Source organism: Ornithorhynchus anatinus, chromosome 5, assembly GCF_004115215.2.
Source record: "Ornithorhynchus anatinus isolate Pmale09 chromosome 5, mOrnAna1.pri.v4, whole genome shotgun sequence".
Classification (NCBI taxonomy): Eukaryota; Metazoa; Chordata; class Mammalia; order Monotremata; family Ornithorhynchidae; genus Ornithorhynchus; species Ornithorhynchus anatinus.
The window spans coordinates 22584527-22609840 of NC_041732.1; the positions used below are offsets into that span (position 1 = coordinate 22584527).

General features: G+C 45.0%; 1 protein-coding gene and 1 non-coding gene across 9 annotated transcripts in view; one reads left to right on the forward strand and one right to left on the reverse strand.

Annotated features, from left to right (window-relative positions):
* The window catches only part of AKAP13 (A-kinase anchoring protein 13), a 394860-nt gene that overhangs the window by 221258 nt on the left and 148288 nt on the right, over positions 1 to 25314 (reverse strand). For all 8 annotated transcript variants that reach the window (XM_039912298.1, XM_039912295.1, XM_039912293.1 and 5 more), the window contains exon 4: positions 14427 to 14723. In XM_039912298.1, the coding sequence (XP_039768232.1) occupies positions 14427 to 14723 (297 nt within the window). The remainder of the gene's footprint in view (positions 1 to 14426; positions 14724 to 25314) is intronic.
* Positions 8194 to 8331, forward strand: LOC114812336. Its single transcript, XR_003759992.1, has one exon. It is a non-coding gene; the product is annotated as a small nucleolar RNA SNORA7 (small nucleolar RNA).

Consider the following 25314-nt stretch of genomic DNA (forward strand, 5'->3'; position numbering starts at 1 on the left):
ATAGCATCCCTGAACTATCTCTGAATAATAACAATAATTCATAATGATAATAACTGTGGTACTTGTCAAGTGCTTACTATATGCCAAGCATTGTACCAAGCACTGAGGTAGATAGAAGATAATCGGGTACCACAAGGAGAATAATAGGAAGGAGAATAATAATAATAATAATAATGTTGGTATTTGGTAAGTGCTTACTATGTGCAGAGCACTGTTCTAAGCGCTGGGGTAGATACAGGGTAATCAGGTTGTCCCACGTGAGGCTCACAGTTAATCCCCATTTTACAGATGAGGTAACTGAGGCCCTGAGAAGTTAAGTGACTCGCCCACAGTCACACAGCTGACAAGTGGTGGGGCAGGGATTAGAATTCAGGTCCTCTGATTCCCCAGCCTGTGCTCTTTCCACTAGGCAACACTGCTTCTTCTGAACTCTTAAGGCGGCCTAGTGTTTGTAACAGGTCAGAAGCTCAGACTGAGACTTTCCAAACTAAATCTCCGGCCTAATCCCCACCTGCCTCCATGTCCCAGCTTCAATCGCTGTAAAAGAGAGACAACAAACAGTGCTTTGGACAAAGGGCAGCCCAGCCAGAAGTAGTGAGGTGCTCAAAGACTCTTCCCTCCCAGGAGCAATAAACTGTGAATAATAATACGATTTGTGAGATTTTAAGTGTTCGTTAGGTGCTGAGCACCGTAGTGATAACTGTGGCATGTTAAGCGCTTACCATGTGCCAAGCAATGTTCTAAGCGCTGGGGTAGATACAAGAAAATCGGGTTGGACACAGTACCTGTCCCACATGGGGCTTCCAGTCTCAATCCCCATTTTTCAGATGAGGTAACTGAGGCATAGAGAAGTGAAGTGACTTGCCCAAGGTCACACTGCAGACGAGTGGCAGAGCCAGGATGAGAACCCGGGTGCTTCTGAATCTCAGATCTGTGCCGTATCCACGAGGCCAAGCTGTAGTAGATACAAGATAATCAGGTGGGACACGGTACCTGTTCCACCCAGGGCTTCTCTGAATCTTCTTACTTTGATTATTTATCGATATTATCCTGTTATTCTCTGCTGTTTCATTCATTCATTTTTTTGAGCATCAGTGTGCAGAGCACCGTACTAAGCACTAGGGAGATTATAATTAAAATGCAAGGCAGTCCCTGCTCAAGAGGAGTTTATAATCTAATGGGATTAGATTAGTCTTAATGCATTTGTCCTCTCTCGTCATCATCATCAGCAATGGGATTTATCGAGTGCTTACTGTGTGCAGAGCACCGTACTAAGCGCCGGGGAGAGTACCATTCAACCAAGTCGGTAGACATGATCCCTGCCCACCGTGACATCCTCCCCATCTCTGGTTTGAAGCCTCCTGTGGGCTAGAGACCACGTCCGCTGAATCGATCATAATGCTTTGTGCATTTTAAGTGCTGAGCAAATGCCAACATCACCGCTGTTACGAGCTGTGAGTTGGGAAGAACGAGGGTGTGTGTTATTTACAATTGTGAAGTTTGTGAATTCCTCCTCAGGCTGTGTACCTAGGACTCGGTCAAGTTATAAGCCGTGGAACAGCAAGTCGAAACAAAGCATTCCATGAGGCCTGCGGGAACTTTAGCTTTATAATTTTAAAAAAGACGTTTTGGAACAAGAATGAGACCTGCTGATTTGTTTCTAAACTCAAGTTGGAGGCTAATTGGTTTCTAGGCATTTATGAATTCTGTGGGCGGCAGAGATCAAGAATGAGGTTGTAAACGAAGAAAAGCCATGGGTGATTTCCAAGGAGAAAATGGTCCAGAATAAATCACTCATCGAACTGCTCTTTGCCCCCTCCTCACCTCCGCTTTGAAAAGCTCCGTTCCCAAGGCCTCCATTTCGGGAAAGGTGGCCGAGGCTTTTCTTCACAGGCTTTTGAACTTCCTCATTCAGCCGTCACAGAAACTATCCCCTTGGCACTTTTCTCTGTATAACTCAGGAACGGGGCCTTAGCATGGACCACCCTTGTCTCCACAGCTCTCTGGAAGAGCGTGGCGGTGGCAAACCATCAATCAATTGCATCTGTTGAGCGCTCACTGTTTGCAGAACACTAGACTAAGCTCTTGGGACACTGCACTACTAGAGAGTTGGTAGACATATTCCCTGTCCACAACGAGCTTATTCTGGGGCAGAACCTGGCCACGTCACCTGCACCCACACTGCCCAGGGGCTTGTGAAAAGTTGTTGTTGTTCTTTCTCTCTCGTTGCCTCAGATGACTATTAAGACAAACTGAGAAGGTTCATGGACTCAACATAAACAACAAGAATAAATTTCCTTAGGAGAGAAGTTAGGAGCTAGATTAGACCTCCGTCTGCCATAAAAATCTCAGCAGGTCACCCTTACATCTGTCCATCTCACAGGGAGCCAAGGCTAAGGGGAATCAATCGAGTAACTTACCATATGTGGAACTGTTTTCTGTTTCACTCCAAACAAACCCATGACTTCCACCTCTTAGAACAATAACAGCACCAAAAATAAGCGGTCAGTGGTCGATCGAAAGAGTACGGGCCTACGGTTTAGAGGACCTGGGTTCTAATTCCGCCTCTGCCACTTGCCAGGTAGGTGACGTGGAGCAAATTATTTTACTCCTCAGTGCCTCAGTTTCCTCATCTATGAAATGGGGATCCAATAGCTGTTCTTGCTCGCCTTTAGATTGTGAGCCCGTGAGGTTCAGGGCCTGTGTCCAACCTGATTATGTTGCATCTACTCCAGCTCTTATAGTACAGTGCTTGGCAAAGAATGAGCTCTTGCCAAGTATCACAGTTATAATCATTATTATTTTTAGGTCGGTCATGATGTGATGAAGCTCCTGCAGTAAGGTCCAAATGGGAAACATATGTTACATTTGAAACAGTGAGCCTGACACAATCGATTCCAGGAAACAATTATAATAATAGCATTTAAGTGCTTACTGTGTGCCAAATACCGTACTAAGCATTGAGAGAGATGAAAGATAATCAGGTTGGACCAAGTACCTGTCTCACATGGGGCTCACAGTGTGGTGGAAGGAGAACAGATAAAGAAAACCTCCTTTTTATAGATGAGGACACTGCGGCACAGAGAATTTCAATAGTTTGACCAAAGTCACAGCAGGCAAGCAGGAGAATTAGGATTAGAACCCAGATCCTCTGACTCCCACACCCGTGCTCTGTCCTCTAGGTCACGCTGCTTGGTGGGGACTTAAAAGATGGAGCAACCAATTGGAAGCCCGGTCCTCTCTTACACTTTAAAGTACTGTGGCCTTTCTCTCCTGCTAATCCTGGTTTTCTGATTCTTTTTTTCCAAGCTGAGAAGGGAAGAAGGAGCCAAATCCAGCTGGCAGAACCAATGAGTCTTTACTTGATTTTTACATTTTTATGCAGCCGTGGCAGCCGAAAAGACAAACCGATTGCCAGTGCACCCGAGGGAAAGGGGTGATTTCCACTTTGGCTTCGTTTTTTAACGGCGGTTTTTCAGGTGCGATTCCCCGGGAATAAATAGATATATATCTTTTGAGTTCTCGGTGGTTAAGCCAGCAGTCGCGAGATACCAAACCGGAGAACGTACATTCTGTTCCCTGAGCGGAAGGCTTCACTTCAGCCCGTTTGATCCGTCTCCGCCCTCCTCCGCCTCCCAGTTCTCTCTCTCTGTGGGCAGCTTCTCTCTCCCAAGGACCAGGTCATCCTTGCTCTCAAGTCAAACAATATCGTGACCAAATAAGAATGAAACATTTCATTCCCTCCCTCCCCTGCTGCCCCTTTACAGCCGGGCTCTGTTGACTGGCTCCACATTCTGGAGGCGATGCTGGCTGCAGCTTTCACTAAGGCCCTCTGAAGAGAAGCTGCCCTAATTTAGTGATGTTCAATAACCACTCTGGCCCTAACCAAGCATCAAGAGCCTCCCAGTGCTTGGCACATAGTAAGCGCTTAACAAATACCAACATGATTATTATTACTATTACAGGAGACGCTCAGTCTGGCTTGGGAAAATCCGGCTCAAAGAAAGAGACTGTCTTTCTTTACCTCTGCACGTTCCTCCTCCTCCTCATCATTACCATCATCAATGCCATGTATTGAGTGCCTACTGTGTGCAGAGCACTGTACTAAACACTGGGGAGAGTATAATAGAGTTGATAGACATAATCTCTGCCTGCTATAAATTTATAGTCTAGAGGGGGAGACAGACATTAATAAAAATAATTACTAACACGGCGTGTACCCCACTAAAGTACCCCAACGCAGTTAGACCTATATGCAGGACACAGGACTGCAAAGTCCCTAGAAGGAATTGGATCAAGAGACCCTCTCTTTTTCACAATGACCTTGAATATTTTTGAAGCCTTTTTAAAATCAGGAGAAAAATGCATGCTCTCATGTTTTCCTTCCTTCTACCTCAAGAGGACTGGTCCAATCATGTGCATTCTTTCAGAGTGTGTCATTTTGAAACTTAATAGACTTTTGGCCCTCCCATTTCAACTGTTTTCTTCAGAGATTACGGAATATCAGTCACATTACCCATGCAAGAATACTGTAAATCTAGTGATCTACTTGGGATTTTTTTTTTCTGGTATTTAAGTGCATACTCTATGCCAGGCCCCCAACTAAGCGCTGGGATAGATACAAGCGAATCAGGTTGGACATGGTCCCTGTCCCATGTGGGGCTCACAGTGTTAATCCCCATTTTACAGATGAGGAACAGTACTTGACACACAGTAAGCACTTAACAAATGCCATTGTTATTATTATTATGAGGAACTGAGGTCCAGCAAAGTGACTTGCCCAAAGTCACACAGCAGACAGGTGACAGAGCCCGAATTAGAACTCAGGTCCTCTGACTCCCAGGCCTGTGCTCTATCCACTAGGCCATGCTGCTTCTCATGACGAGCATAGAGTCCCCAACTCAGTAACTGAGACCCCACTGCGGTCAGGACCTGTAAGACCAACTGCTGCCATCTTTGCATCCTGTTCACCCCCAGGACAAGAATGCTTGGTCTGATGATGTTGGTCTTGAAAGACATCATAAGTTCACTCTGTTTGACATACCAAGGCAGCTCTTGGGAGATGACAGTCTCAATTATGACTGGGAACTACACTGTAAGCATCCCTCTAGACTGTAAACTCCTTGTGGGCAGGGAATGTGACTGCCAACTCTGTTGTACTGTATTCTCCCAGGGGCTTCCTACAGTGCACACAGGAAGCTTAAAAAAAATTACACTTATTGAATGTGGGACAGACCCAAGTCAGCTGGTCTATTTGGGCTGACAGAGGAAAAGGTGAAGGCATTAGGTCTATTCTAAACCATGAAGATGAAGAGTCAAAGTAGAGAAGGTAGAGAAGCAGTATAACCTAGTGGAAAGAGTGAGGGACTGGGAGTCAGAGGATCAGAGTTCAATTCCTGGCTCCACCGCTTACCTGCTGTGTGAACTGGAGCAAGTCATTTAACTTTAACTTCTACAGAAATGTTCTGGGCGTGTCACTCCCCTCCTCAAAAATCTCCAGTGGTTGCCTATCAACCTTCACATGAAGTAAAAACTCCTCACTACTGGCTTCAAAGCTCTATATCACCTTGCCCCCTTCTACCTCACCTCTCTTCTCTCCTTCTACAGCCCACTCCGCACGCTCCGCTCCTCCGCCACTAACCTCCTCACTGTGTCTCGTTCTCGCCTGTCCCGCCATCAACCCCTGGCCCACGTCCTACCTCTGACCTGGAATGCCCTCGCTCCTCACATCTGCCAAACTCTCTTCCCCTCTTCAAAGCCCTACTGAGAGCTCACTTCCTCCAGGAGGCCTTCCGGACTGAGCCCTCCCTTTCCCTCGGCTCTACCCCCTCCCCCTCCCCACAGCACTTGTGTATATTTGTACATAGTTATTACACTAATTATTTTGTTAATGATGTGTACATATCTATGATTCTCTTTATCTGTTTTGATGGTATTGATGCCTGACTACTTGTTTTGTTTTGTTGTCTTTCTCCCCCTTTTAGAATGTGAGCCGTTCTTGGGTAGTAGGGATTGTCTCTATTTGTTGCTGAATTGTACTTTCCAAGCGTTTAGTACTGTGATTTGCACACAGTAAGCGCTCAATAAGTATGATTTAATGAATTGAATGAATGAACTTTTCTGTACCTCAGTTCCCTCGTCTGCAAAACAGGGATACAAAACCTATACTCCCTCCTACTTACTGTGAGCCTCATCTAGGACCTGACTGTACTGTCTCTACCCCAGCACTTAGCATAGAGCCTACACTTAACAAACCCTACCATTATTATTATTGTTATTGATATAATTATTAGTGTCAAAATAACCAAGAATCCATTGTCCTTCCCCACACCCTTTGCTCTTTCTGTCAGAGACAGAAGATGAAATGGACATGGTTTGACCCAGGATGGCTTTATTACGGTCTTCAATTTTGCAAAGAACAGGTTACTACCATAACATATCATGCAGTCCAGAACTTTACCTTTTAAATTTACAAGCATTTATTAATTTTGATAATAATGGAATTTACTAAGGGCTTACTACGTGCCAAGCACTCTGATAAGTGCTGGGACCCGAAACAAGATGATCGAATTGGACCCCCACCATGCCTGTCCTACATACTGCATACAGTCTAAGAGGGAGGGTGCAAAAGCATTTTATCCCCATTTTACAGTTGAGGAAATTGAGGCACAGTGAAGTCAGGAGATTTGCCCAAGGCCCCACAGCAGACAAGTGGTAGAGAAGGGTCTAGAAACTACATCTTGTGACCCTATTCCACTAAGGCAGTCTGTTCCCATTTAGTTCAAATGGGTTGCAAGAGGGGAGAAACACAAGAAATAAAACTAGGGGAGCCCTGTAAATATGAGAATTTACTTCTCCTGGCATTAGAGCCAAGAAGACAGGGTCAGTGGTGAAGGATGTGCATCCCAAGCACTGCCTTCTGGCATATAGACATGAAATAACATATATGCTCCAAGGAACAGCCCTCTACATTACGGGAAATTCGGGGTCTGGTCTGCCGCCATTCCCAACTCAGCCACGCCTTCCCACACCCCTGCCTTTCCTGATCCATGTAGGAAGAAGAGACCCCAAGACCATCCCTTGCTGTCAAATGCCAACACCGAGTGGCCTAGTGGGAAGAGCACAGGTCTGAGAGTCAGAGGACCTGGCTTCAGATCCCAGCTTCTCCACTCGACTGTTATGTGACCTTGGGCAAGTCACTTCACTTCTCTGAGCCTCAGTTCCTTAATCTGTAATAATAATAATGTTTCTTAAGTGCTTATTATATGCCAAGCAATGTACAAGGCACTAGGGTAGATGCAGGATGATCACATTCCACATAAGGCTCACAGTCTAAGTAGGAGGAAGAACCGGTACTGAATCCCCATTAAGCAGATGAGGGAACTGAGAGACAGAGAAGTGAAGTGACTTGTCTAAGGTTACACAGCAGACAACTGGCTGAGCCAAGATTAGAATGCCAGTCCTCAGAATCCCAGGCCCTTTCTCTTTCCACTAGGCCACACTGCTTCCCATCTATAAAATGGGGATTAAAACTGTAAACGCTATGTTGGACAGGGACTGTGTCCAACCCAATTATTTTGTATTCATACATTCAATCAATCATATCTTTTCAGCACTTACTGTGTGCAAAGCACTGTACTAAGCACTGGGGAGAAAATACTATAACAGACACATTCCTGCCATTAACGAGCTCACAGTCCAGAAGGGGAGATATATTAATATCTTCCCGGCATATAGTAAGTGCCCAGCAGATAGTAAGCACTTAACAAATACCATGAAAAAAACCACACTGCAAGTTTCCACAGTTGAGAAGCAGCGTGGCTCAGTGGAAAGAGCCCGGGCTTGGGAGGCAGAGATCATGGGTTCGAATCCTGGCTCTGCCACTTGTCAGCTGTGTGACTGTGGGCAAGTCACTTAACTTCTCTGTGCCTCAGTTACCTCATCTGTAAAATCGGGATTAACTGTGAGCCTCACGTGGGACAACCTGATTATCCTGTATCTACCCCAGCGCTTAGAACAGTGGTCTGCACATAGTAAGCATTTAACAAATACCAACATTATTATATTTGCATATCTCCATATATGGAGCCAAGTCCCAGTATATTGATAATATGTGCTGTGAGTGAGGAGCCTGTGGAACTCTTTGATAATTTCCTAAGGCTCCTTGAAATCCCAAGGGGATGAAGATATGACCCCCACTCAGGGTCACACCTGGAGAGTTTCCAGTATTCTACCAGTCTCGACTATGGGAGGGAGAGTCAAGCAGAGTCCTACCCATTCCATTCCTAGCTTGGGCAGTGGCTAGTGAGTGGAAGACATTCCGCTACAAGTCAAACCAACCTGTGCTGGGCAGCAGCGGCATGAGAGAGAGTCAAGGGTGGAGACTGAAGTCTACCGCATGGAAGGAGGCAACGGTAGACCACTTTCGTATTTTTACCAAGAAAACTCTACGGATACGCTACCAGAAAGAGTACAGATGGAGTTGGGGTGTCCTGGGAGAGATGTGTCCATGCCATCGCTATAGGTCAGAGATGACTGGACAGCAAAAGACAAGATGATATGACATGAGCAAGTCTACCTGAGCTGAAAGAGACAGAAACGCCCAGTGCCCCAAGAATTGTCTGAAGATTCTGGACCACTGGCATCACAGCTCCGTGATCAAGATGGAACCTGGTTCCTTTGGACTGGTGAATTGTCTACCTTTGTTTCTCCTCTGGGAGTTGAAGCAGGGGTCCCAAAAAGGTCCTAAATTAGCTGCCCAGAAAACACTTGGTAGCAGTAAAGTTTACTGAGCACCGCCGGGTGAATGTGCTGTATTAAAGTAACCGATACACTGTGTAAGGGTTCTACATGGAGACCTTTGAAATAAATGGGCTTACACATATGCCTGCCAGCTTCTCTCAAAAGCTGTAGTCTTTTTATTCCAAGAATAAAAGGTCACCTTTCTTAGTGGCAAATAAGAGGATTAGAGCCCAAACCACGTGAGATAGAGCTCACCTTGGCCTGAGATGAAAGAAGGTTCTGAGAAAGAAGGAAGACCTGGTCTTGGCAAAAAGAAAACAGGGAAGAGAAAAAAATAATAATACCAGGACTTGTCAAGTCAGGCACACTGGCATCTTTGTCGGGCTGTGGTTGCTCTTGGCGAGGGTCAAGAAGTGGAATCACCTGTGCTTGCTTGAGTCTCAGTGATCCAGCCAATCGCTAGGGACTTAGCACCCATGAAGTCAGGGTACTGCCAAGCCCAGACACCCTCTTGGTGTTTCCCTCCCTCCTCTGGTCTTTATCATGGCATGCATATTGAGCACTGCTGTCACTTTTTTTTAAAATGATATTTAGTAGGCGCTTACTGTGTGCCAGTCTCCTAACTGGCCTCCCTGCCTCCAGCCTCTCACTTTTCCTATGTCCACTACTATGTATGGATCATCTTCCCACTCCTCAAAAAGATAAAAACAAAACAAAAAATTCAAAAAACTGTTTGATGGAATGGCTTTCCACTTCTCTGCATCAAGCGAAAAACACTTTATGCTTCGTTTCAAAGCTCATTCCCAACTCTCCCCTTCTTAGAGAGCAGCTCTCTTCACCCCCTACTAGCCACTTCATTCCCTCTATTCAAAGCTAAGCTTCTAGAAGTATCTCTCTCTTGGCTCTCCTGTCTCTGTTCCCTCACCCATGCTGTTCCCCCAGCTTGAAATACCCTGATCTCCATAATCCGTCAGAACACACCTCGCTCCCCCAACATTCAAAGCCCTCTTAAAATCACTGCCCTCCACTATGACAAAACTTCCCCCATTAAAGTTCCAACATCCCGAGTTACCATCACCCATGAGCCTCCAGGAGCACTAATGTATTTATTTACAGGGACTGTGTCGTGGTGCTCTTATATTGTAACCATCCCATTGCTTAGTACAGTGCTTGGCACAGAGTACAGCACTTGCTAAATATCACAATTGCCATTATTATTAACATCATCAATATTACTATTTCCTCCCTTAGCACTTAAGTATACAGGTATACTCAAATGTACAGTTAATTCATTCTGAGTACTCTACTCTAAGGTCCTTGAGTGAAGGGGTCGTGTCTACTGTATTCCCCCAAGCATTTAGTACAGTGCTCTGCATGCGGTAAGTGCTCAATAAACACTATTGAGATGTAGGATATACATGAATTATTGATCAATGGCATTTATTGAGTGCTTACTATTTGCAGAGCACTGTTAAAAGCACTTGAAACAGTAAAATACAAGAGAATTAGCAGACATGTTCCCTGTCCATAATAAGCTTACAGTCTATAGGGGGATCAATTCATATATATTAAGGGCATATATATGTGTGTGTATGCATGTGCATGTGTGTGTGTTTGTGTGTGTGTATGTGTGTGTGTGTGCGTGCACAATTGAAGTATTAACTTCTTGGGGGTAGGGAGTGTCTTGGCTTCATATGCATTTTCTCAAGTGTTGAGAATAGTGTATGGAAATAAGCTATATCTGGGAAAAAGTTGAGCCCCATTAAATGGCCCATCCTTCAAAATCTGGACTGAGATCAAGTTACACAACCAGTTCATGATTGACCTCTTGGAGCAGAAGTCACTGTTCTGAATCGAGGGTGGGCTTAGTAAACCACCCTTCAGAGGAGGGATTGGCCCCCTAGGCTACGAGAGCCGACACTACATTAGTCCAGTCTCCTGCCCAAAGCACTGAGCCAAGCAAACTCCGGAGAACATCTCAACTCTTTCACTAGAATTTCAGTTTTTTTGTAGTTTTTTAAATGGTTTTTACTAAGCAGTTACTATGTGCCAGGAACTGCACTAAGCACTGGGATAGCTACAAGCTAATCAGGTTGGACACAGTCCATATCCCACATGGAGTTCACAGTCTAAGTGGTTGGGTAGAACAGGTATCATCTCCATTTTCAAATGAGGAAACTGAGGCCCAGAGAAGTGAAGTGACTTGACAAAGATCACACAGCAGATAAGTGACAGAGCCAGGATTAGAACCCAAGTCCTCTGACTCCCAGGTCCGTGCTCTTTCCACTAGGCCTTGAAAGCCCCATCTACTTAGGAAGCAATTGGCCCAGAGGAATGAATGAGCTGTGCCCCATCACGCTTCTCAACTGAACACCATCTCCGTTCCCCACAAAAAAACATTCGTCCTGCAGCTTACTGTACCGGTGGAAGAAAATGCCTCCAGTCCTCAAAGGCCTGGGAGCAACTCTCTTTACAAAATAGGAGGATTCCCACCATTACTGTCCACGTAATTTGGATTTATGTAGCTCTTTTCAGGCCCCACTTGAAAAAGGCTCACCAAAATCAGAGATTAAAAGGCAAATAGAGCAGCTAGAGATAGCTTACATCTGTCCCAGATCTCTGCCCATGCTCTGGGTTTTAGAAGCAAGGCTGCCTAATAAATAGATTCTAAGTAGGACAGATTGCTTTTAAACAATTAAAAGAAGGGGAGGATTCCTCCTAAATCACCCCTTTGTGAGAGGGCTAGGCAGCAGTTAAGTCCAAGTCCTCCCATTCCACACAATGCTCTATTCACCGGCATTATCCCAGGCTCCAAGGCTGCTTTCCCCGCCTACTTCCCCCAAGACACCTCAGCGAGGTCCTGCTGGACTCTCTGGCCCTGACCGAGGCACCGTCCCTTTTCGCGGTCATTTCCCAGGGGCTAGAAGGGCACCTTGCCTGACGTGGCTTGGCACTGTACACGCTTGGCACTGTACACGCCGGGGGGGTCTTCATTCAATCCACTTTTCGTTGGGCCTCGGGATTCCAGCCTCAGCCAGTGAATTTAACCTTTCCCAACTGGCTTCTGGCTCCAGCTGTTGGCTGAACACAAGGGCGGCTCTGTCCAGGCTTCGGCACGGATCCCTCTCCACGTCCACAACACCCGGAACTGTAGCGCGGGTCGACGAGCGGAAAGGGGAGGGTGGTGCAGAAATCCCTGCAACTTTTGCCCGAGTTTGCCGAAAAGGCAGGCAGGAAGCCATGTGGGCTGGCAACTTCTCTCTAACCAGGAGAACGTGCATAATAATGCCACAAGCCCAATACATCTGAGTCTCCTTAGCTGATCTCAAGTCTTCTCCTACATGCTGGATCACCAAATGAAAGTTAGTAAACTACTCACACAATGGTTCATGTGTGAATCAATGCCACCGCGGCACAGTGCGTAAGCTCCTATAGAGAAGTATAGGATTTTTTTTTCTCCCTCATGTCTTCAGCTCTGAAGCAGAAAGGAAAACATACAGCACACTCTAGTGGAAAAAGCTTCGGGTTCGAAGACTGGTGGCCGAGTTCTCCTTCCAATTTAGGAAGCTTTCGGACACACAATGTTTTTCTGCAAAATGCCCCTTTCTTGCCATGGGGTTGTGGAGCTCTAACTTTGCATTTCTGAAACCCTTTGTTAAGAGAGAGCCTGAATCGCAGACGTCATTTCTAAAAGTCAACAAAGCACAGCTTACTGTCATATTAGCACCTGTGGCATCTTTCTAAAAATTATTCGTTCACAACGTGTTCTTTCTGGTTATTCTACTTCCAAATCCTCCAAATAGTGTTTGAGTATGCTGTTGAAGAGGACTTTTTTTTTTTTTAACTGATTCAGTCTTTGCTCAATACTCCATGCTTTCTATTTCCCTATTCCTGCCTTCTCTCTCCATCCTTCCGCAGGAGCACTGAATCTACAAAACTTACTCCTTGCACACTCCTCACCACCATAATCAGACCGTATGGTAGCAGTGAGTAAAAACTCTCTAGCAAGAAGCTAACCACAGCTCCACCGCTTGTCTGCTGTGTGACTTTGGGCAAGTCATTTCACTTCTCTGTGCCTCAGTTACTTCATCTGTAAAATGAGGATTCAAATGTAAGCCCCATGTAGGACAGGGGCTGTGTCCAACCTGATAATCTTCTATCTACCCCGATACAGTACAGTGCCTGGCATATAGTAAGCGCTTAACAAATGCCATTAGAAAAAAGACGCTGCTTGTTTGAACATTTGACAGATATGGGCATGATTTCCTCAGATTATGGTTTTCTGCAGAGCCCCTGCAGCCACAGAAGAAAGCTGGGGACAGAGGACAGCAAGCCAGCCTCCCCTGAGCCCTTCAATCATTTGGGGGGATGTAACCCCATTAACTAACCACTAACTCCTTGAACTAACTCCTTTAACTATCCTCTTTTCCTAGATAGGCAGGTTTCTAATCCTGGCTCTGCCCCTTGTCTTCTGAGTGACCAGGACCAAGTCGCTTACCTTCTCTGTGCCTCAGTTTCCTCATCTGTGAAATGGGGATTCAATACCTGTTCTCCCTTCCCCTTACACTGTGAGCTGTATGTGGGACAGGCACGGAGTCCAACCTGATTAACCTGTATCTAATAATAACGTTGGTATTTGTTAAGCGCTTACTATGTGCCGAGCACTGTTCTAAGCGCTGGGGTAGATACGGGGTCATCAGGTTGTCCCACGTGAGGCTCACAGTTAATCCCCATTTTACAGATGAGGGAACTGAGGCCCAGAGAAGTGAAGTGACTTGCCCACAGTCACACAGCTGACAAGTGGCAGAGCCAGGATTCGAACTCATGACCTCTGACTCCCAAGCCCGTGCTCTTTCCACTGAGCCACGCTGCTTCTCTACCCCAGTGCTTAGAACAGTACAGTAGCCCTAATTATAATTATTGTCAACGCTGTTATTAATAAGGTGAAACACCATTCAGGAAAATTAAAAAAAAAAAACCACAAAGCAGGTCTGATCAAACAGTCACCTGAAAGACATGAAGTCCTGAATCAGCCCTCCCTCTGAAAAACATCAGACACAGCCTCTCACCTAAGTCACAGCCCTTTGGAAAAGGAAACTCTTAAATCTCTGGCATATACACACTTGTGTACACACACACACACATACACACACTTGTATGCCCAAAGAGTCACACATACAAACTCATACTCATGTTCCCAGAGACACACACACTCATATGCCCCGAGAGTCACACTCGTGCCCAGAGACACACACACACACACACACACACACACACACACACACAATGTTCCTCGGGACACAAACACACACACATGCCCACAGACACACATACACACACTCATGTGTCCACAAAAAGATACACACTCTAGTATTCCCACTGACACACAAATACACACTTCGGTTCTCTTGTATGCCCAGAGATTTACACATGCATACACACACGCACACACTCATGTACTCAGAGATATACATACACACACACACACACACACTCTCACGTGCCCACAGACACACACATATAAACATATACTCATGTGCCCACAGAGCCATGCACACACCCTCCTGTGCCCACAGAGAGATACACACGTACAAATATACACATTCATGTGCCCACAGACACACATACACTCTCTCTCTCCCCCCAGCCCCTGCAGGCACGCAGGCACCCGCAGCACCACTCACCATTCAGAGCCTGATCGGTGCCCAGCACATTCCACTCGGCCGGCAGTTTCAGATGGCGGAACGCCAGTGCCACCTTCTCGTCCAGGGAATTGACATCCCCCGAGGGGGGGCCCGACCGGTCCAGGAACCTGGTGAAGTTCAACGCCTGTTGGTTCCCGGCGCTGGTGGCCAGGAACTGGGCCGCGTCATACACCTCATCTTGGATGAAGCGGAAGTCTTCCTCGGCCACGACAAACACGGGGAGCCCCTCTTTGGAAGCACACAGCAGCACCTTCACGGTCTCGCAGCAGTCGTGCCCTAGAAGACACAAATGGTGGAGCGAGAATGAATGGAAGCCTGGTGCCCATGCCCCTTCCGGCCCAAGCACCGAGCAGTGCTACCCAATGTCTTTATTAATAATAATGGTTTTCGTTAAAATGCTTACTATGTGCCAAGCACTGTTCTAAGCACTGGGGTAGATACAAGGTAATCAGGTTGGATACAGGCCCTGTCCCTCATAAGGCGCACAGTCAATCCCAATTTTACAGATGAGGTAACTGAGGCAGAGAAAAGTGATGTGATTTTCCCAAGATTGCAGGAGACAAGTAGTGGAGCAGGGACTAGAACCCATGTCCTTTGACTCCCAAGTCCGTGCTCTTGCCACTAGGCCATGCTCCTTATAGAGCAGAGTCCCTGGGAGGGATGGAACCTTTTGAAAAATCCCTTCTATCATCTTAGATTTCCAGGGAATATCCCACAGCTCCCAAACTGATTATCCAAAACTCATTCAGATCATTACAAAGCTCACAGAGGCAGTGCCATCTACTGAAAAATTCTCCAAGTCTGGGGTGATAATGATATTATTACTACAATAATAATAATAATGATGATTATAATGTGTCTACCAACTGTTACGTTATTCTCTCCCAAACACTTAGTACAGTGTCTGCACACAGTAGGGGCTCAATAAATACAATTGGTTGATTGAATAATGATAATAATGATAATATTGATACCTGTACTTAGCACTGGGGTAGGTACAGTAATCCCTACTTCTCCCTATTTCCCAGGACTGAAGTGAATAAAATGAGACCATCAGTGTGGAAGACAGTGGATGAATACAAGTGCTCTCCACATTCAAAGCATCACTATTACTATTATTCTAACCAAACTAAGTATGATTTAATATTTGGGAGAACAATCAAATCAATCAATCCGATTGTATTTATTGAGAGCTCAATAAGTACAAATGGTTGATTGATAATGATAATGGTACTTGTCCAGCACTTATCAGGTGCCACACACTGCACTACGTGCTGCGGTAGATCCAAGATAATCAAGTTGGACACGGCTCCTGTCCCACTTGGGGCTCACAGTTCAATCCTCATTTAATCCCTTTTTCACAGATGAGGAAACTTAGTTAAATGACTTGCCTATGGTCTCACAGCAGACTAATAATGCCAGCTTTTCTATACCTCAAAGGACTGAAGCGAATAAAATGAGATCAACGGTGTGAAAGAATGGTGAATACAACTGTAAAATGGTAATAAGAGTGTGAGACCTATGAGGGACAGGGACTGTGTCCAACCTGATTACCTTCTATCTACCCCAGTGCTTAGTTCAAGGCCTAGCACATAGCAAGTGCTCTCCCTATTCAAAGCTTCATTATTACTGTTATTTTAACCAAACTAAGTGGGGTTTACTATTTGAAAGACAATCAAGGGTATTTATTGAGCACTTGTGTGCAGAGCACTGTACTAAGCCCTTGGAAAAGTAATAATAATAATAATAATAATGTTGGTATTTGTTAAGCGCTTACTATGTGCCGAGCACTGTTCTAAGCGCTGGGGTAGACATAGGGGAATCAGGTTGTCCCACGTGGGGCTCACAGTCTTAATCCCCATTTTACAGATGAGGGAACTGAGGCACCGAGAAGTTAAGTGACTTGCCCAAAGTCACACAGCTGGCAAGTGGCAGAGCCGGGGTTCGAACCCATGACCTCTGACTCCAAAGCCCGTGTTCTTTCCAGTGAGCCAAATTCAGCAGAGGTAGCAGACATGTTTCCTGCCCACAAGAGGCTTACAGTTTCGAGGAGGACATTTACTCTATGCTCAGTTGCTGAGGAGGCTACAAGCTGGGAAAACAGCAGTATTCCCTCACCTTTAGCAGTGAGACCTGATTTATGATGAACGTTTTAGGGGAAAAAGACTTTCTTTTTACAAAAATGAGGCCTGCAAGTTGTCTTAATACAGCTGTCTTTCTTGTTCAGTGGAAGAAAAAAAATGTTCAGCCATACCCCACCTTACAGGAGACTCAGATGAGATCCTCAATTCCCACAGTCTGACCATTGTTTCCTGTTTTTTTGTTTTTTATTATGTTCAGCGCTTACTCTGTGCCAGGCACTGTATTAAATATTGGAGTTACAAGATAATCACTTTTGGATACAGTCCATGCCCCATGCCTGGCTCACGGTCTTAATCCCTATTTTACAGATGAGGTAACCGAGGCCCAGAGAAACTAAGTGATTTGCACCAGGTCACACAGCAGACAAGTGGTAGAGCAGGAATTAAAACTTGGGTCCTCTGACTTCCAGGCCCCTGCTCTATCCACTAGGCTATACCACTTCTCCATTAGTTCTACATAACAGGCTTCTTCTGCTCTAAATTTGTTAAAATGCATGACCTCTTCAAAACTGTAAACAGTGTTCGTTTACAGAACACTAGAGTGCTGTGAAGGAAGGGCATCCAGTCAGATGGCGAAACTTCTCTCATCCAAGGGAGAACCTCAGCCTCAACTTAGTCCCAAAATCTGGACAACTGAACTTCTCAACACTGCTTGGATTTGTTATACTTGAGATGGGGAGGGTGCTGAGAGAGGAAAGGAGAGGGGAATTCGTGTCTTGACCTGATTGGATAAGCAGCGTCCTTTATCTCCCTCACTCCATGGGTCTCTGGAGAATTGCTAGATCTTCTAGACAAGAAATAGCATAGCCTAGTGGATGGAGCATGGGCCCGGGAGTCATAGGACCTGGGTTCTAATCCCACCTCCACCATTTACCTGCAGTGTGATCTTGGGCAAGTCTTCTAGCTCTACCCCAGTGCTTACTACAATACCTGGCACATAGTAAGCACTTAAAATACCATAAAATATGACTGGACTCTGTCATTCTAATTCTTTCACCACTACTGACTTCCATCTCTCACACCAAAAACCAAAACAGGGTGATGGTGGAAAGGAAACAAGCACCTCTTTGGAGAAAGCATCCCACCTGACGCTTTGAGGAAATAAAACAGAAGACAACACTCTCCTAATACCTGATCTCTGGCCAAGTTTGGTGCATTCAACAATGACCCCGTGATTCAGATTAGTTTTGCCCCTGTCCTGCCCAAACCACATAGCTGTTGCCTTGTCTACTTGTAGCAATAAACATTTCTGTTGTCCATGTCTCTGATTTTCCTATTTTTAAAAAAGGACTGGTCCAATCAGTCAATCAATCATATTTTGAGCACCAACTGGGTGGAGAGCACTTTACTAAGTTTTCAGGACAGTACACTGTAACATTTTAACGGACACAGTCACTGCCCACAAGAAGCTTACCATCTAGAGTAGCTTACCACATGAACTATGGTTGCACAGCGTCTAGAATCAATCAATCATATCTACTTAGTGCTTACTTTTATGATTTAATGGCTTTTGTTAAGGGCATAGGAAAGGGCAAGGTGATTGAGTGCTTTCAATTTGATGGAAAGAGTTTCTGTTTGATGCAGAGGTTGATGGACAACCAATGGAGGTTCTTGAGGAGTGGGGAAACGGACTGAGCAGATGTATAGAAAAATGATCTGGGCAGCAGAGTGAAGCATGAACTGGGGTGGGAAGAGACAGGAGGCAGGAAAGACAGTAAGGAAGCTGATGCAGTAATAAAGGCAGGATAGGATAAGTGTTTGGACTAAGTGGTTGCAATTTGGATGAAAAGGAAAGGGTGGATTTGATGGGCATGGTGAAGGTTGAATGGACAGGATTTGGTGACAGATTGACTATGTGGGCTGAATAAGAGGGCTGAGTCAGGAAATACGACAGGATATATGGGCTTGTAAAACAGGGAGGATGGTGGTGCTGTCTAGAGTGATGGGAAAGTCATGGGGAGGACAGAGCTTTGATGGGAATATGAATAAGATGAGTTGTTTTGGATATGTTAAGTTTGAGGTGTCAGCGGAACACATCCCTCTGTAATTTGAGAGAAAGTAAAATTCTTCCTTTTCATTGGACAAGTGGGAGAAATAATGCAATTCGGCCTTCTCCTGGTGTTCTTCCCAGAGACCAGCTCTTCTATGGAATCCCAGGAGCTGAGGGCCAACTCTCCCACTAAGGGAAATCAGTGCTAACTTTTGCTCAGCCTGACTAAAGAGGCTGATCCAACAAGGGAAAAGAAGGCTCCTGAACATGAAAAGTTTGTCTGTTCCACCTTGTTGCCTGGGGAGAGGCTACAACAAACCAGAACTTCTAGCCTTAATCACCGAGACTACCTCAGGGTTACAGGATGAAATCAAGAAGACTGTGGGAAGTCACTCCAGATTATTTATCTTCTTCAAGGGTAGAGAGACAAGGACCAGATAGGAGCTGCAAGAATAACTAATGAGATTGAAAACATGACCTGGCTGAAAAAACAAAGGAAGCTGGAGTACTTCGTTGAAGATGGGAGTGAGAAGGTTAATGGGAGGCAAAGCTATGAGGAATTATTAGAAGGATGGAATGTGGCAGCTGGCCCTTCACTTTCTCAGAGGGCAGAACAAGAGGAAACGGTCTTAAATTACAGCAAGATTCTTTCTTATCCAGCAGAACTGTATATCTCGATTGGAAGTGCGATTAAGGGGGGGTTCCAGGCAATGAGGTCTCTTTCTTTATTTAAACACTTGGAAAACAATCTGCTTGTGGGTTTTGATGTAGACCTGAGGCAGATTTCCTGAGATAGTCTTCTAATGCTAGGATTCTACTGTTTTCCCTATCCCCAATCTACTTTGCGGGTTTTTTTATGGTATTTATTAAGCTCTCACTGCCAGGCACTGTACTAGTGTTGGGGTAGAGACAAGCAGTTCGGGTTGGACACAGTCCATGTCCCACGTGGAGCTCACAATCGTCATCCCCATTTTACCAATGAGGTAACTGAAGCACAAAGAAGTTAAGTGACGTGCTCAAGGTCACAAGCGGCAGAACCAGGATTAGAACCCAGGGCTTTCTGACTCCCAGGCCCATGCTCTATTCACTAAGCCACACTGTTCCTCCACGCTATTTTAATACCTGCCTCCCCCTTTAGACTGTAAGCTTGCTTTGGGCAGGGAACGTGTCTACTTTCTCTGTTGTATTGTTCTCTTCCAGGCATTCAGTACAGTGCTCTGCACCCGGTAAGGGCTCAATAAATATCACTAATTGACTGACTATATCAAAATATTTTCAGCCAGAAACCCATGGTACCTCAGTCTGATGACAACATGGTCCCCAAACATTCAACAGCAGAGGTCGCCAGGCCACTAAATTAAGATGACCAGTTGCTGTTTCTCATTCTGCTCCCTCTAGGCAGGAGAAAGACAACCATATGGAGGAGTAAAGAGCGGGAGAATGCTTAGACTGCTGAAAGAAGATGTGGTTTGGCTACAAGAAGCTGCATTTTTGAAGTCACTGTAGCCTCTTCTAATGCTAAGATTACCCTCTTAAAAGCCTTTTCACGGCTTACTGTTCCCAAGATTCAAGAAGGGTTTGGATGGGTTGCTAGAGGGAAAGATGGATAATTCATCCTTAATCATGAGAACGATCAAGCAATCAACAGAATTTGTTGAGTGCTTGCTTAATGCACGGGACTGTACTAGGCACTTCGGAGAAGAAGATAGATACGATCTCTGTACTCAAACAGCTTAAAGTCTTCCGTGAGCAGAGCACTAGAGTAAGCTATTGGGAGAGTTTAACAGAGGTACAAGATCATAATTACTATATGCAAGAAGAAAGGGGAGGCACCTCACTGCTTTCCACTGCTGCCAAGATTCTGAGAGAATCCTTCTGGACAGAATGTTCAAGTCGATAATCACGCTAAACCTGAGTCACCGTGGCTCCTGATCAAAATGCAGCACAGCAGATAGGAGGTTTAGAACACATCAGATATAATAGGGTCACAAGGAGCCAAACCCATAACCAATGAGAAGCAGCGTGACCTAATGAAAAGAGTGCAAGGCTTGGGAATCATTAGACCTGGGTTCATTCACATAGTGCTCTGCACATAGTAAGTGCTCAATAAATACGACTGAATGAATTAATTCAATTGTATTTACTGAGGGCTTTCTGTGGGCACAGCACTTACTAAGCACTTGGAAAGTACAATTCAGCAATAGAGGCAATCCCTGCCCACACCAGGCTTACAGTCAAGAACGGGGGAGACGGAGATCAAAACAAGTAAACAGACATCAATACAAATAAATAGAATTATAGATGTTGTACACATCAAAAAAAGTTAACAGACATCAATATAAATGAGTAGAATTATAGATATGTACATATATATACAAGTACTGTGGGGCAGGGAGAGGTGGGGTAGAGCAAAGGGAGAGAGTTGGAGCAATGGGGAGGGGAGGGGGAGTTGAAGAAAAGGGGGACTTAGTCTGGGAAGGCCTCTTGGAGGAGGAGAGCCTCCAGTAGGGCTTTGAAGGAGGGAAGTGTGATTGGCGGATTTGAGGAGGGATGGCGTTCCAAACCAGTGGTAAGACACGGGCCAGGGGTCGACAGTAGGCGAGAACGAGGCACAGTGAGAAGATTAGCCCCAGAGGAGCGGGAGTGTGAAGGCTGGGATGTGTGGAGGCTGGGATGTAGAAGGAGACAAGGAAGGTGGCCTCTGCCAATTGCCTGCTGTGGGGTCTTGGGCAAATCACAACTTCCCTATGCCTCAGTTATCGTATTTGTGGGACCATGTGGGACCTAATTATCTTATATCTACCCCAGGGCTTTGAAGAGTGCCTTATACATGGTAAATAGTTAAAAAATACCATCATCATTAATGGATCAATAACATTGATTGAATGCCTATTGTGTACATAGCACTGTGTTAACTGTTAGGGAAGGTACAGTACAATAGGTAGACATGATCCCTGTCTTCAAAGTGCTTATAATCTAATGGGGGAGTTAATCACTAGGAGAAATTTCAGAAAGGGATAAGTACTTGTAGAGTTGGGTGGGGGGAGGAGGAGGACAAGGAGGAGGAGGAAAAGGAAGAGGAGAAAGAGCAGAGTGGCCCAGTGGATAGAGTCAGAAGGACCTGGGTTCTAATCCTGCCTCTGCCACTTGTCTGCTGAGTGGCTTTGGTCAAGTTACTTCACTTCTTTGGGCCTCACTTATATCATCTGTAAAATGAGAACCCAGCACTTAGTACAGTGACTTGCACATAGTAATTTCTTAAATCCCTAAAAAAAAAGGAGGAGGAAAAGGAGAAGGAGGAATAGAGGAGGAAGAAGAGAGGAGAAGGAGGAGAAGAAGGAGGAGAAGGAAGAGGAGGAGGAGGAGACAAGAAGGAGAGCAGGAGACAAGGAGAAGAGACAAGGAGGAGAAGAGGAGAGGAGGAAGAAAAGATGGAGGAGAAGCAGGAGGAAGAGGAGGAGGAGAAAAGAATAGTAATAGTATTTGCTGAAGGCTCACTTGATGCAATGCCTGTATCAGGCACTTGGGATGTCCAGAATGACACACATAAAATATGCACAACTAGAGAGGTTAATATAAACAACTGATTTAAACATACACTCATGAGTCCTGAGAGTGGGTATTACAGGGAGGGGAAACATATGTACAGAAATGTTATAAGAGAGACACAAGTACTTCAGTGCTTGCTGTTTCCATAGACTTGACAAAAAAATATTTGACACCTTCAGTAAAGGCAGATTAAAGTTAGCAATATTATACCAATGATCACAGGTGCACAACTTTGCTGAGCAGTACCTGTGTTTTTTAGGGGTATTTGTCATTGATTAAATAGCATTTATTGAACACTTACTATGTGCTAAGCACTTGGAAAGTACAATACAGCAACAAGAAAGACAATCTCTGTCCACACCAGGCTCACCGACTAGAGGGGCGGGGAGAGACAGACATCAATACAAGTAAACAGGCATCAATATAAAGAAATAAAATTATAGCACATACCTAAGTGGTATGGAGAGGGGAGGGGGAAAGAGCAAAGGTAGTGAGTCAGGGTGTCACAGAAGGGAGTGGGAGCTGAAGAAAAGTGGGGTTTGGTTTGGAAAGGCCTCTTGGAGGAGGTGCACCTTCAGTAGGGCTTTGAAGCAGGAGAGCGTGATTGGTGGATTTGAAGAGGGAGGGAATGCCAGGACAGAGGTAGGACGTGGGCCAGGGGATGGTGGAGAGATTGGCAAGATGGAGGAAGAGTGAGAAGGTTAGCACCAGAGGAGCAAAGTGTGCAGGCTGCGATGTAGAAGGTGAGAAGAAAGTTGAGGTAGGAAGGGGGCAAGGGGATGGAGAGCTTTTAAGCCATTAGTGAGGAGATTTTGTTTGATACGGAGGTCAAGTGCTTGCTATGTGCCAGACAATGTATTAAGTGCTGAGACAGAAACAAGGGGTTCAGGTTGGACACGTTCCCTGTCCCACACGAGGCTCAACAGTCTTAATCCCCATTTTACAGATGAGGTAATTGAGGCACAGAGAAGTGAAGTGACTTGCTCAAGGTTACACAGCTGGCAAGTGGCAGAGCTGGGATTAAAACCCAGGTCCTCTGACTCCCAGACCCATGATCTTTGCACTAGATCACACTGCTTCTATGTGGGGGAAAAGGGTGGCAATTAGGAGACTAAAGCAGTGTGAACTGCAAGCACACACACACCAGGAGGGCAGAAGGAATCACAAAGTAAAGCAAGGGCCAAGAAAATGTGGTATGTGTGGGCTGCTGGGAAACCACTGCAGGAAACAGACCAATGCAGCGAGCGGAGTGAAGACCAAGAAGTACTTTTAAAAACCAAGACAGATACTGTGTGGGGCAATAATACCAGGGAACCAGGAAGAAATGTGGAGGAGAGAGTGAGTCACACATTGGTCTTTTCCTTCACACCTGCACACGGGAAAAGGGTCTCACAGTCTATTTCATCACCTTTTAAAACAAAGGATATATATACTTTTATATATATATACATACACACACACGCACACATATATGTATGGATCTCAACCCTTTAAACACTTGATATTCACCCATCCTCAATCCCAAAGCACAAATCTGTAGTTTATTTTTAGGTCTGTCTCCCCTCTAGACCTGTAAGCTCCTTGTGGGCAAGGAACAGGTCTGCCAACTCTGTTATATTTTATTCTCCCAAGCACTTAGTACAGTGCTCTGCACAAGTAAGTGCTCAATAGATACCACAGATTAATTGACAGATTGAAATACACCGAGAGGCGGGTTTGCCAGCTGTCAAAGATGAGGAGGGTGTGGGCCATCTACCTTAAAGCGATGTTATGAGTAATTCTTGAAGTGCATGACAGTGTTTTGAGTTTCTCAGAAGAAAGGTGCTTTATAAATATTTTGAAGATGATTTGTGCGATCATTATCAACACCAGATTTCCGTGTTCAGCTAAGGGCTGGATCAACATCACCAGGTCCATCAACATACCATCCCTCCAAACTATCACAAGCGGATCTTAATCGCAACCACTCTGGTTTCTTCCACAATACTGAAAATAAATTGTTGTTTTGAAGTAGAGTACTCAAAAGTACTCTGTACTCGTCCGCTCAACTGTATATATTTTCATTACCCTATTTATTTTGTTAATGAGATGTACATCGCCTTGATTCTATTTATTTGCTATTGTTTTAATGAGACGTTCATCCCTTTGATTCTATTTATTGCCGTTGTTCTTGTCTGTCCGTCTCCCCCGATTAGACTGTAAGCCCGTCAAAGGGCAGGGATTGTCTCTATCTGTTACCGATTTGTACATTCCAAGTGCTTAGTACAGTGCTCTGCACATAGTAAGCGCTCAATAAATACTATTGAATGAATGAATGAAGAGCACAGAGAATCCACAAGAAGAGAAGGTCTGTGGAAAATTAACCAGTGGTGGTGGTGTAGTTTTGGTTTTTTCCTGATTTTTTTTTTTTTTTTCTTAGTGCAATAAAGGCAAGTTCAACTTCAAAATGTCAATGTTCTGCTTCATGGTTTGGAGATATATGTGTTGGGGATCTTCATGGCTATTACTGCCATCATAATGAATGTAATTATGACATGGTAATGATTCTTCTCATTTACTTAGTATTTACTGGGCAAATACCAGTGCTTGGGGAATATACTGAAGAATAAATGGGATATCTGCCCTGCAGAACCTTAAAATTTAATGCGGGAGAGAAGTAAACATAAACTGACCAACAGAAAATGGTTAAAAGGATGTGAAGATAGTTGTCAATATATCCAAGCAGATAAATCAATCACTAAAAATAAAAAAGGACAAGAGAGCGCATTGGAAGCTGATAGAAAGACGTGACTATCATTCCCTCCCGAGCACTTAGTTTAATAATGTTGGTATTTGTTAAGCGCTTATTATGTGCCGAGCACTGTTCTAAGCGCTGGGGTAAACACAGGGGAATCAGGTTGTCCCACGTGGGGCTCACACTTAATCCCCATTTTACAGATGAGGGAACTGAGGCACAGAGAAGTTAAGTGACTTGCCCACAGTCACACAGCTGACAAGTGGCAGAGCTGGGATTTGAACTCATGAGCCCTGACTCCAAAGTTTGGTCAGTACACAGATGTTCAATAAATACTAATATTTGATTGAGTAAAATAGTAGGAGGGATGACCAAGGAAGGCCCGGAGAAATAGCCTGGCCCAGCGGAAAAAGCGCAGGGCCGGGAGTCAGAGGAGCTGGATTCTAATCCTGG